This window comes from Balaenoptera ricei, chromosome 1 (genome assembly GCF_028023285.1).
Source record: "Balaenoptera ricei isolate mBalRic1 chromosome 1, mBalRic1.hap2, whole genome shotgun sequence".
Classification (NCBI taxonomy): domain Eukaryota; kingdom Metazoa; phylum Chordata; class Mammalia; order Artiodactyla; family Balaenopteridae; genus Balaenoptera; species Balaenoptera ricei.
In genome coordinates, this window is record NC_082639.1 from 37,707,963 (window position 1) to 37,720,158 (window position 12,196).

The 12,196-nt window shown below is 50.5% G+C and overlaps 3 protein-coding genes across 8 annotated transcripts in view; 1 reads left to right on the plus strand and 2 right to left on the minus strand.

Moving 5' to 3' along the window:
- The window catches only part of TESK2 (testis associated actin remodelling kinase 2), a 130,804-nt gene extending 129,752 nt beyond the window's left edge, over positions 1-1,052 (minus strand). For both annotated transcript variants that reach the window (XM_059921495.1, XM_059921487.1), the window contains exon 1: positions 725-1,052. The gene's annotated coding sequence lies outside the window, so the exon portion shown is untranslated. The remainder of the gene's footprint in view (positions 1-724) is intronic.
- A 2,673-nt stretch (positions 1,053-3,725) lies between these two features.
- On the minus strand, positions 3,726-7,192 carry CCDC163 (CCDC163 homolog). Of its 3 annotated transcripts, XR_009497701.1 has the most exons (10): positions 7,002-7,192; positions 6,668-6,843; positions 6,535-6,568; positions 6,160-6,350; positions 5,967-6,048; positions 5,617-5,803; positions 5,436-5,503; positions 5,088-5,155; positions 4,296-4,374; positions 3,954-4,001 (listed from the first exon to the last, which is right to left on the minus strand). XR_009497701.1 is itself a non-coding variant. In XM_059898069.1 (9 exons), exons 2-9 carry the CDS (start codon positions 6,743-6,745, stop codon positions 3,888-3,890), a joined length of 822 nt encoding a protein of 273 aa, XP_059754052.1. In that variant the 5' UTR covers positions 6,746-6,843; positions 7,002-7,192; the 3' UTR covers positions 3,726-3,887. The 3 variants fall into 3 exon arrangements, 2 of the variants coding, with proteins under 2 accessions (XP_059754052.1, XP_059754061.1); XM_059898069.1 differs by lacking the exon at positions 4,296-4,374 and having other exon boundaries at positions 3,726-4,001; XM_059898078.1 differs by lacking the exon at positions 4,296-4,374 and having other exon boundaries at positions 3,726-4,001; positions 6,668-6,797; positions 7,057-7,109.
- Positions 7,193-7,426: 234 nt separating this feature from the next.
- Positions 7,427-11,825, plus strand: MMACHC (metabolism of cobalamin associated C). Of its 3 annotated transcripts, XM_059921575.1 has the most exons (5): positions 7,488-7,545; positions 8,098-8,263; positions 9,339-9,533; positions 10,265-10,417; positions 11,030-11,825. In XM_059921575.1, exons 3-5 carry the CDS (start codon positions 9,429-9,431, stop codon positions 11,441-11,443), a joined length of 672 nt encoding a protein of 223 aa, XP_059777558.1. In that variant the 5' UTR covers positions 7,488-7,545; positions 8,098-8,263; positions 9,339-9,428; the 3' UTR covers positions 11,444-11,825. The 3 variants fall into 3 exon arrangements, with proteins under 3 accessions (XP_059777537.1, XP_059777558.1, XP_059777547.1); XM_059921554.1 differs by lacking the exon at positions 8,098-8,263 and having other exon boundaries at positions 7,427-7,545; XM_059921564.1 differs by lacking the exons at positions 7,488-7,545; positions 8,098-8,263 and adding an exon at positions 7,552-7,826.
- Positions 11,826-12,196: the final 371 nt, after the last annotated feature.

The following is a 12,196-nucleotide window of genomic DNA, read 5'->3' on the forward strand; positions in this document are numbered from 1 at the left end:
CTTCAATGGCTCCCCATACCTACAGAATAAAGTCCAAATTATTTAGCAAAGTTTTTTTCAGAGGGATACATTGAAAAGTTTTTAAATTCGACAAACCCGGTTTCACTTCTAGCTAAATCTGAATACTGACTTAGTCCAGAGTGTTCAAAGTGAAGGGTAAAAGGCAGAGGAGGGAAAAGGAAAGATGCGGAGAGGAGGGATGACAGGGGAGGAGTGAAAAAAAGGAGCCAGTAGTGTCTGAGGGGAGGGAAGTATCTTTCGAGGGTAGAAGTGGGTGTTTTCGAGGGTGTTACGTTTGAGAAAAGTGAAGGAGTCCAGATCTCTGAGCGAGCTGTCAGGGTGGAGCTGGAGGTCTCAGAAACGGGAGTTCTCCAAGGGAATGAAGGAGTCCTGAGTCTCTGAAGTGGGGAAAGTGCCTGAGAGGAGTCGGGGACCTGGTCCCAGATATGAAGGAACTTCTACGGGTTCCGGGCCTCTAAGGTGGGGAGGGAGAAGGCGCGGGGCGGGGGGGGAGGAGCCGTCCCGGGACCCTGAGGGAAGTGAAAAGAGTAGGGGAAGGGGTCGAGGAGTGTCCCCAGCCGCTGAGAGAAGGCTCCGGGAAGCGAGGAGTCTTGCCAGTGCTAAAAGACCGAAGCACCAATGCTCCGAAGCCCAGGCGGGTGGCAGCCGCGCACGCGGGCCGGGGTGCCCCGGATTAGTGCCCCACGCGCTCTCTTGGCGTTACCTGAGGCGGGACTGAGCAGCCAGAGGGATGCCTGCGCGGGCGGGAGGGGGAGGCGGAGGCAAAGAGGGAGCATAGTAGCCCTCACAGCTCGGAGGCGGCAGCGGCTCTTAGCCTGCGGAGGCGGTAGGGCTCCCTCGCGCAGAAGCCGGCGACTCGGCTGGGCCAGCGGCGGCGGAGGACGAGGAGGCTACTGCCATGACCCCGCAGTCGGGGCCGCTCCCCCCGCCTGTTCGGCGAGGCCAGGAGAATGATCCGGCCGGCGAGCCAAAGAGCGCAGCTGGAAGCGCCCTGGGCTGCCCGGCCGCGAGCGACTGAAACTCCTGCCCAGGCGGGCAGGGAAGCTAGGGGCGGGGTTTCAACGGTCACGCCCCCTTCTCAAGCCCTCCCTCAGAGCAGCCAATCAATCGTTAATCCTGGAAAAACGAGCTTGTGGAATTGCCCAATTAGCACTAGGAAGGCCACGTGGTATGAGGGTGGCCACAATGGGCGTTCAGAAAAGCCAATCATCAGCCCAAAGCGCCAACTCTGGAGGACGAAGGGAACCAATAGGAAGGAAGTAGAAGTAAAAACAGAAGAGGCAGTGTGCGGGAAAGGCGGAACCAAGGGCGGAACCAAGGAGGAGGGAATACACCTGGGGAAAACCCGAGCCCAGGAGCCTCTCAGAGGGCGGGACAGTAAACACAAAATGGGCCAACCAAAATGCCAAACATATAAGCGCTTGGTAATTGATAAAGGCAACAGAAAATGGATTCTACTGGCGCGGCTTTTGGCTTGGTGAAGATATAGCTGAATAAGGACTTGAGTAGGCAAAAGCCGTATGAACGCAGAGTCGGACAGGATTTCACTATAGTGTGGAGGGAAAACTGAAATAAACAATTATTAGCGACTTGAGATATTAAGAGCAATGGGTATAAATGCTGAGCGAGCAATACATCTAAACTAAGAGATTCGATTTGATGATGCCTTCTTCCAGGAGGTTAACACTTGAGCTGGCTTGAAAACAGGGTAGGGAATAAGAATGCTATTCAGCTGTTCAACAGGCACATATTTCCTCATGCTTTCCATACGCCTGGACCTCATGCCATCAAGGCATGAGCCTTGATGATCTCTTGCCTGAGCAGATTGAAGCTTGCAGGGCAAGAGCAGGCAAACAGTGGAGTATGGCCTTCCTGCACCCACGCTCCCTGGGGTTAGAGACCTCCTTTCTGCCACCTTTAGACTTGCCTCCTGTTGGAAGGGTCTTGACAGATGAGTGGGATTTGAACAGTTGGAGTATAGGTGGTGTGCATTTTTGGTGGCAAAGTTTAAGAAAGATGTGTGGTAAGAGATAGAATGGAGAGAGAAGAGGTTAAATGTGGGTTCAGCTTAAATGCCAAACTTGTCCTTTCTTTTGTATGCTGTGAGAATTATAAGAGGTTCTTTAGCAGGAGAGTAGCCTTTACAGGACACTGTTTTAGGAAGACTGATAGCTCACAGGATCTCTAAAGGGAGAAAAGAAGTCACCATCGCCCAGTCCCCTTGGCCCAAAGCCTTTTCTGTATCATTCTCCTGGCAACAAATCATGTGCTGCCACCTGGTGACAGTTCAAATACCATTGTTCCACATTGCTATTTAATGTTTCTGTTGGAGCCCTGGCACCCTTGCAAACCTGTCTTCCACAGACATTGATGCAAAGTAGTTGATAAATAAGTAGAGCACTGGTAGCAAGTAGATTAAATAGTGCCATTATGCCAGATATATCACCTGCCCAGTAAAAGATGTAAAAGACAGGGGTTCCTTGTACCTGCTTCAGCAGGAAGATGAGCCTTGATGGGAACTTTTGGGTTTTGTTTTTTTGAACAGGTTCTGTTTGACCCAGGTCTCATCTCTACCATTCCATTCTCATCAATCTCCCTAATGCTGAGGGGGAAGAAAACATGAGGATTGCCTTATAGCTATTCAGGTGTCAAAGGCCCACCCTTCATGACCTGTCTGCTGATTAGGCCAGGGCCTTGAATGTACCCCAAAACAGGAAGTAGTTCCTGCCCTACTCACCCCAGCCTTTTATTATGTTTTTATTTCAGATAACTGTCTCCTCTTCCCAGCTAGACTGAGCTAAGAGATGGGAGTCCACCGCACATCTTAGCTTAGGACAAATATATACCAGGACTGGTATGTATTATGCTCAATAAACATCCACTTGGTGGATAAATGACATTATTTTTTGGGCTGTATTTAGCACTGGAAGAGACCTAATGAGACCTCAGTGACATGCTGCTACTTCTAGGAAAATCCTGGACTGCACTGTCTAGAATACAAAGCCCAGGTAAGGAAAAAGTAAAGCTTCCCTTAGTCTACCTAGGAAGGTATACTTCCAGAGAGCAACCAAGTGGTGGAAGGATCAGAACCAATAGCCACAAAGCATTTTAAAAAATATAATAGGAAATGTCAGAGTGCATAACTCTTAGTAAGAATAGTATTGAATCATAAAATTTGTTTCAGTTAATAAATACATAAATTTATATTTACTAGGCTACAGTGTAAACTGTATTTCTTACTGGAGGTCACAGTTAAAAAGTCCTGAACGCCATTGGACTAGAGATAGAGACTGAAAGAAGAGAGACTAAGGAGGAGACTGCTGCAGAAATGCAGCCTGGACTGCTGAGGATGAAGAAATGTGGATGGGCTAGAGTGAGCCTCAAGAGGCAGAAGCTGAAAAAAAAAGGAGGAACCCTTCTATTTACCAGGTCAAGGGCCCACCAGAGTATCTTGCCCTCCTCTGCATCCCCATAGCAGTACTGCCCCAGAGCATTGTCCTACCTGATTCTACCCACCAGAATGGGAGCTCTTCCTTCCAACATTCACTGAGCACAGGGCTTGCACTCAGAAGATACAGTTATAAATGTCTATGAACTTGGATTTCAGAGAGAGAGGTGGCAGGAAGCAGTCAAGTCACAGGAAGAAGGAAAGGTACAGCTGAGTCTATCCCATGTGGGTGCTGATTCACAGAAAACACATCATGGAGAATTAAACCATTTTATTGCTTGTGGGTAAGGATGGACAGGCAGTGACAAGCCTCAGTAGGGAGGGCAAACACCAGCTAGATCAAGAGGGGAGGGGAAGGGGACCCAGAAACAGGACCTTGGAGGGGAAGGTGAGCAAAGAAGACATCATTCTACTGCCCTTACAAGTCCTTACAGTCACTCAGGAGCATCTTGGGGCCCTTAAAGTATAGGGCTCTGGGCCTGGAGCTGAAAGCTGCTGGGCTCCAGGTTAGAAAGGGTATGCCTCTGGAGATCTAAGAGGAAAGAAAGGGAAGAGAGAACAAATCATCAGCAAGCACTGTGATACATACAGACCTAGGCTGTGGGCCCTGATGGGGAGGGACATAAAGGCCTGACTTGGGATAAGGAGCAACAGAGTTTGATGGATTCACAAAGAAAGAGGCAGAGACTCCATTCTACCCAATGTCAAACAATTAGGCAGCTGGCATCCAGGCACCATTCAGATTCAGCTTCCCCCAGATCCATGCCTTACCCCCACCTAGCTACCTTAAAAGTTCCCAACTACTGTTACTGTCTGGAAGACTGACTTCAGAGCCAGATGAAGAAAGAGACATGGCGAAGGTGGCAGCCAAGGGCAGCTTAGACTGGAGGACGTGAATGGAAGTCCTGCAAAGGGGAAAGAATCAGAGGCAGAGATGGTGATGGTGGGTCAAGGGGGCCCTCCCAGCACAGAACTGTCCTCCTTCCTGAGGCTAGGACTCCAGTCCCCTCCCCCTTTATCCTCCAAATATATAGAAATACCTCGGTGACTCTGTGTCAAGTAAAGAATGCCCAGTACTGCCCGTATGGGCTGCAACCCCTATCATACCACCCCTACCAGCCCATTTCAAATCTAAGATAGCTGAACTTTGGTCCCTAGTGCCTGGTCTCTGTGAGACAAATCCCTTCCACTACCACAAGCACCCATACTCCCTGACCTGAGGAGGTCGTGCTCCCACCGGGCATCCTGGACCTGTCCTGGCAGCCTCCAGGGTGTGACTTTTGCCCTCCTGGCCACTTTCCAGCTGATCCAACATCTGCCAGACCATGGGCCCAGGTAGGACCAAACCTCTCCCTCTCCAGGAGCAGCTCCCCCTCCCCACAATTAGCCTCTTCAGCACACTTGGAACCCTCATGTGGACAAAGATAGTTTCTCATGGCCTGGAGCAGAGGGCTTGGGAAGAAGAGCTTTGGAGGCAGGTGGAGTCAGCACAGGGAAGAGAAGGAAAGAGATAGGGATAGGAGAGGGTATCCTGGCCCGCCTGCAAAACAGGATAGACATAGAAAGGAAGGGGCCTCTAAAGGGAGATGTGAACAGATAGGTCCGATCCTGGTCCTACCTTCCAGCTGTGGGCCTGAGCTTGCCGCCCCTCAGTCATCTGTTTCAGCAGCAGCTCCTGGTGCTGGCCTGCGGATAAGAGAAAATGTAAGGGGGATGTTCTCCAACTTCCTTCCTTCCCCTTCTCTGGCACTGAAAACTAGGACAGAAGCATTCTGGTCCAGCTGTTGAGAAGTTTCCAAGCTGACTGGGGAGACTAGACTCACACCATGAGAGGTAAGACAAAATATTTGGCCAGATTTCTAGGAAGCTCAAGCAGTCAGAGCTAGGGTCATTTATTAGGAAAGCAAGAAGGCTTTCCAGAAAAGGGAACAGGTGACTTCATACCCACCCCCAATCTTTTACTCACTCAGCTGGTCCCGCAGCAACTTCAGTTCCTCCCGAAGAATCTCTGACTCCTCCCACAGCAGTTGTGGACTGCAGGGATGACAGCAGTGTCATTCTAAAGCCAATTAACAAGCCCAGAGGAGGCTACCAGAGTACCAGGAGTTCAGAGGCCTGAAGAAGGCGAGGTTTTGCCCATCACTTACTCATTCTGCAGCTCTTGGTGAAGGCCACTGGTAGCACTGCACTTCTGTGGTCCTGTTTGTATTTGGGCTCGGGCCTGTTGCTGTACCTGGCTTCGAAGACCCTGCAGTTCCCTTCTCAGCCCCTCCAGGCGTTGCTCCAGGAGAAGGACCCTTTGCTCTGGGCCCCCCTGCAGCAACCTTAGTGATGCTGTAGTGGGACAAGTTGGGGATCAGCCCCTCTAAGAACTTCACACATGAGCCTAGAGACTCCACTTACAAATCAAGACACAAGCACACACACAACAGGAGTGCAACAAAATGTGTTCACACATATGAGGCTGTGTATATGAGGAAAAGAACTGATCAGATACCTTCTAGCGCAGAGATCTGGTACTTCTGCTGCACTCGCTCTTCCAGCAGGCCCTGCACAGCCTGCCTTAGTGCTTCAGTCACCTACCCAGCCAGAAAAACCACATGAGCTATTGTGTAAGGGGCTCCCCCAACCCCTGGTATCCTCATCTCACGCAAACCCCAAACATACTCACCTAGGATTCCATGCCTCACCTGAGCCTGGGATCGAAGCTGGGATCGAAGAATAGTAACTTCATCCCAGAGAGAAGATGCACTACGGGCCTCAGCCCAACTTAGTCTCTCTGGGACAATGGGAGTCTCTAGAGCCCAAGGCTGTTGAGCTTGGACTCCGGACTGGGGAGGCAAGTAATGAGGGGAAATCCAGGTCCCAGTCAGGTCTCCTGCTGAGGGAATAAGGAAGGGACAAGTGCAGAGCCTATTGGGGGGGGGGGGGCGGGGGGGCAAAATGTTTGTTCAGGAAAAGAAAAAGCTGGAATTTGGAAGGAATAGTGGACGGCATAGGCACTGGAAAAAGGCAGATTCTGGAAAGAGAAAAGGCTGAGGGATAGGTAGAAAAAGGGACAATACCCGCGGTGGAGACTCCAAGGGGATACAGCCTTTGCTACAAAAGAACAAATGCACAGGCCAATGAGTTCTGTCTTGCAGTCCCTTAACCCACATCCCCTAAACCAGAGGGCGGGGGACTCAGGCGCCCCCTCACCTTAATCCTGGCCACATTTCCGTCAGTAGCGTTGAGAAGCGCGTCGAGCTGCTCAGACCAGCTCAGGCTCCTACTCATAGCCTGCGGCAGGGGTCTGGCTCCCTGGCATCTTGTGCCCTTGTTCTCCCAACTGTGGACACCCAAGGCACAGCCCAGGAAAGACCACAACGTCAGATCTAAAGAGGTGAGTGGGGGATGCAATACTAAAGGTAAGGATGCAGTATCAGACCAAAACTGCGTCTCTGGGACTAGTCAGGGGAGCAGCGTCCTTGGGGAACTGGAGGAAAAGAGGGAGGCCCTGATATGCAGATATCAGGTGGGAGTTAAAAGGTACCGAATCTTGGTCGAGACCTTTCCAGACGCACGACACTTGCGCCATCACACCGAACCTGTGCCAGCGACTACTGCCGCCGCCCGGTTCAAACCTTACGGTAGGCCGGGAAAGCCCGACTTCGCACTGGCCTCCGCAGCGCCACTTGGGAAACTGAGTTCACCTCTGCTGGAGACAGCTGGCGATGCAGGCTACCGAACTACGTTTCCCTGGAAACAACACGCGCAGTCTCTCTCTACCCACCACCGTGAAGCCTGCCGGGAAACCGAGTCTTTCTGCTTCTATAGTGGCTGTCTCTAAGGACCGAATGAACTACGTGTCCCAGGATGCATCGCGCAGAGCCAACGAAGTCCCTCTGCCGATCCCAGTAGTTCTTGGGAAATGGAGTCCAAGCTGCCTCAAAGCTTAACGTCCCGAGTTACCTTGAGACTCCATTCCCCAGCAGGCTCAGCGTGTAGCGTGCGCTATGGAGCCGCAAGTCGCAGAGCTGAAGCAGAAGATTGAGGACACGTTGTGCCCTTTTGGCTTCGAGGTTTACCCCTTCCAGGTTGGTTTATCCCTACTGTGGTGCTAGGGCGAAGCGTATGGTTGGCTTCGGTGCCACCGGCGTGAGGCCCTGGAGTCCTCTGAACTTTCCCGAGCTCTTCTGGCCCCGTGTTCGTTTGACGTATCGGGACAGGGTCTCAACGGGCGCTTGGGTTAAACGGGTAGAGAACTGTTGCAGGTTTGTCCTTTTACCCTCATACAATGCCGGATTGATGAATAGGAGACACCATATGATCCAGTAACCCTGTGGCTTTGTCACCTACGTAATTTACAGGAAGAAAGGTACTGTGGGACCAGAGTCATTTTGGAAGCTTCCCGAAGGAGTTGGGAGGAGGGCAAGGTCTGGAATGTTTGCATGGCTAGAATTTAGGTCATCTGATTAGCGAAGGGCATTCATGGTGTTGAACAACCAAACAATTGGCTGGGTTGTTCCATCTACCAATAAAAGGTTACATTCATGATGTTGCCAATCACCAGTGCTGGGCTGGGTATAGAAGCTATACACTTGCCTGACACAGAAGTCTGGCATCACCACCTACCCTTGTTCACATAGGTCCATTTCCCCATATCCAGTGCCCCCTGCACTGAGCCCTGTGCTTGGAAACAAAGCTAAATCAACTCAGCTTGAGCCTTTTGCTTGATGCTTAAGAGGCAGCCCACGTCCACCCCTTCCACTGAGTGGCACACAGCAGTGCTGGGAAAGGATTATAGAGGAAGAGGTAGGTTGGATCTAGCCTCAGAGAGGCTTCCCTGGAAAAAATGGAGTTGAACTATATATGAAAAGAGAGATTGGAAGGTTATGTACATCCCAAATATCAGGAAGAGCTTGAGTAAAGATGTTGAAGTAGTAGTGGTGGATGGCCAGGTATGGGGGAGAGTGGGGATGCGTAGCTGGTGCAATCAGGTAGGCCTGGATAGGGGGAGCTATGGTATTGAACAGTGCCATATACAGCCCTGCCAGTCATCCTAAGCTCCTCCTTCTCTCACCTCCCTAGCTCCACATACAATCAGCCACTGAGACCTTTAGCAATCTGTCTCCTAACTATCCCAGATCCATTCCCTTCCATTCAACCCATCTATGCTCTTGGTCCAGGCCACTATTTCTCATTTGAATTTCTGCAGTAACCTCCTTGCTGTCACTTTGCCTCCATTCCATCCTCCACACTGCAGCCAGACTGATCTAAAACTGATCATGTCAGTTTACACTCCTTCAATCTTCAATGGCTAGCCCCTCATTGTCACCAAATTAGACCCATATTCCTCAAATTGGTAGTATTCAAGGCCAGCCACAGTCTTACTCCTACTGATCTCTCCAGCCTTCTCTCCCTCTGCTCCCCTCTACAGGTGCTTCACTTCTGTCAAACTAGACAATTTGCTATTCTCCAACTATGCCTTGCACTTTTTACCTCTTTGTTTATGCTGGGACCTATTTAAAACACACACCAGATTCTCCCTCTCCATGTCAGCCTGTAAGTTTCCTTCCTAGCCTTCAAGACTCAGCTTCCAAAAAGCCTTTTCTAATTTCAGAGGGCCTTCACTGGCCCTGTTATTGCACTAATCACAATATAATCAATTTTTTTTTTGTTCTTAGTTGTTTATGAATTCTTTGTCTCTATTGTAACTCCCTGTCAGATTCAGATGCGTCCCCATAAACACACATCATACATCAGTAGAATTTCATTAAGATGGAGGCTGGGCAAGATGCATGAAGCCTTGAATGCGAAGCTAAGGTATGGGCCTGGCTAAGGCCTAAGTTGGTTCTCTTGTGTGGCCTGAATTTTCTCTCTGTTCCAGGTGGCATGGTACAATGCACTCCTGCCTCCAGCCTTCCACCTGCCCCTGCCAGGACCTACCCTGGCCTTCCTGGTACTCAGCACACCTGCCATGTTTGACCGGGCCCTCAAGCCCTTCCTGCAGAGCTGCCACCTCCAACCACTGACTGACCCTGTGGACCAGTGTGTGGCCTACCACCTGGGCCGTGTTAGACAGGTGAGCAAGGCTGGCTGTAGCCTTCCCCAGCTTCAAAACCTGCATCTGCTTCCAGCTCCTCGAAGCTTAGTGCAGGATCTAGACCTGCCTAGGGCTAGGAGCCACTTCGCGGGCAGAAGGGTATCCTAAAGCCAGCCTTGACAACATGATCTCTCCCCATTCTGCCTTCTCACCCCAGGCTTGGCCACCTCCTCTAGCAACCCCCCAGGTCTGAAATCAGTCTCACTCACCCTTCACTGATGGACAACTATATGATCAGATTTCCTTTGGCCTCCAAGTGAAATGGGAATAAGCCCAACATTCCCCATGCATCTCTCACCTGTCTTTGCCCTAGACCTGAAAGCTTTATGCTGTCTTTGGGGTCTTGAGGACAGAATACTCCCCCACTACACACTTTACATGTATACATACACACGTACACATACACTGGGTCTCCCCAAAGCTGGGCCATGTCTTCCTCCACATTGGGCCTTTGGAGGGCAGAGCCAAGTCACCCCTCATAAAGGTTTCTGAACAAGACTTTGTGTATTTCCCTTCAAACATGGGCCCTCCTAGACACAATATCGTTTTCTTCATGCTGGAGCCCACAACCCCACTCCAAGTTTAAGGTCATGTTTCCCCTTTAAACATGACTTCTGAGGACAAGGCCGCGTTGACACAACTTAAGGCTCTGTTGGACATGGTCATGATTCCTCTTGTGCTAAAAGCTTGCATCTTGTTCTCTATCACAGAGCCTCCCAGAGATGCAAGTAGAAGTCATCGCTGACTATGAGGTACACCCGAACCGGCGCCCCAAGATTCTGGCCCAGACAGCAGCCCATGTGGCAGGGGCAGCTTATTACTACCAACGACAGGATGTGGAGTCTGACCCCTGGGGAACCCAGGTCAGAGGGCAAATATGAATAGGGGCTGAGAAAGAAAAGGAAAGGAAAATCCCTCAAGATTTCAAGTCCTAGGAGTTCCCTGGTGGCCTAGTGTTTAGGATTCCGGGGTTTCACTGCTGTGGCCCAGGTTCATTACCTGGTTGGGGAACTAAGAATCCTGCAAACCACGAGGCACAGCCAAAAGAAAAAAAAAAACATTGCAGGTGTCATTCTTCCACCTCCCCTGGGTAAAGGAATTGACGGGTACAATGCAGGACAAAGGTGCACCATGGTCAGGTGTCTGGTTCCTAGGGACACATGACGTCAGAGAACTAGTCTGTTTGCTCAGTCTTTGTGACAGAATGGAGGGGGCAGAGCTGTGATTAGACCAGTGGTGAGACTGGGAAGCTAAAGTTCAGCTTAAGGAACCTTTCCTTGTGGTCAGTGACTTCATGAAAAAAGTTGTCCAGGAGAGGGAATAGAGGAGTCCAGTCAAAGACTGACAGAGGCTCACATGTGGGCTCAGAATGAGAAATGAGAATGAGTAAGTGAACAAACCTAGCTTGCATTGCTGGTAGCTGGATTTGGTGCCAAGACGACCTCCATGACTTTTTTTTTTTACCCGCTCCCCAGCACATATCAGGTGTGTGCATACATCCCAGATTTGGGGGCTGGTTTGCCATCCGAGGGGCAGTGCTGCTGCGAGGAATAGAGGTGCCGGATCTGCCACCCACCAAGCCCCTCGACTGTGTACCTGCAAGAGCTGACCGGATCACCCTGCTTGAACGCTTCAACTTCCATTGGCGTGACTGGACTTACCGCGATGCTGTGCCACCTCAGGAGCGCTACTCAGAAGAGCAGAAGGCCTACTTTTCCACTCCCCCTGCCCAACGCTTGGCCTTATTGGGCTTGGCCCAGACCTCAGAGGAGCCTAGCTCTACATCCCAAGAGCTTCACTTTACCACATTCATACCCAGGAAGCCTCAGAATCCCAGCAGAGGCTGGCTCAGCCCCAGGGTCTCACCACCTGCATCCCCTGGCCCTTGATACCCTCCCTCCCCTGTGGGATCCTCATTTATGACAGTGGCACCTGCTGGGACTTATTTGGCTAGATAAGATTTTACTGGGTACAAGATGATCATTTTTGATAAAGAATTATAGTAGAGATCTTAAATGAAGATAACAAGGCTTAAAGAAGTTTGGTCAAAAGACCAAAGCAGATCCAGACTTGCCACCTGCCTTGGAATATGGGATTATTACCTGTTACCATTTCTCTGCAGTGCTTCAAGATGCTACTTGTTACAGGGCTTAAGAAGCAACTATCCCCTACATAAAGGTACCTGCCTCAGAGAGTTATTATGGAGACTGAATAAATACGAAATAGTGCCTGGCATATAATAAGCTATTATTAAAGGCCCCAGGAATCCTATACTGCTGCTCATAGTTCTTGCTTGTCTGAATACTGGAGGGGGTAGGTAGGCTGGGGTAGCCGTGTCTGGAAGGTGTCTAGAAGGGCACCACATGATATGCAGAAGGATTCTCAGTCCTGAATCTGCCCTAGCCTCAAGAGCCCAGGAGGAATCCACCTTTGCCCCACTGACAACCCTCCCTCAGGACAATGATATGAGGATAAGAACTACCCTTAAATCAAGGATAGAAACCCAGGGAAGCCAAGAGATGCTCAGCACTGTGCTTTTGACACAGAAAGCCTACCCTATGAACACCAGCGCTGTGTTTGTCTCCCCCTCCCCCTTTTAGTTCCAAAGGTACTGAAGCCTCTAACTCTGATCTTTTTACAGA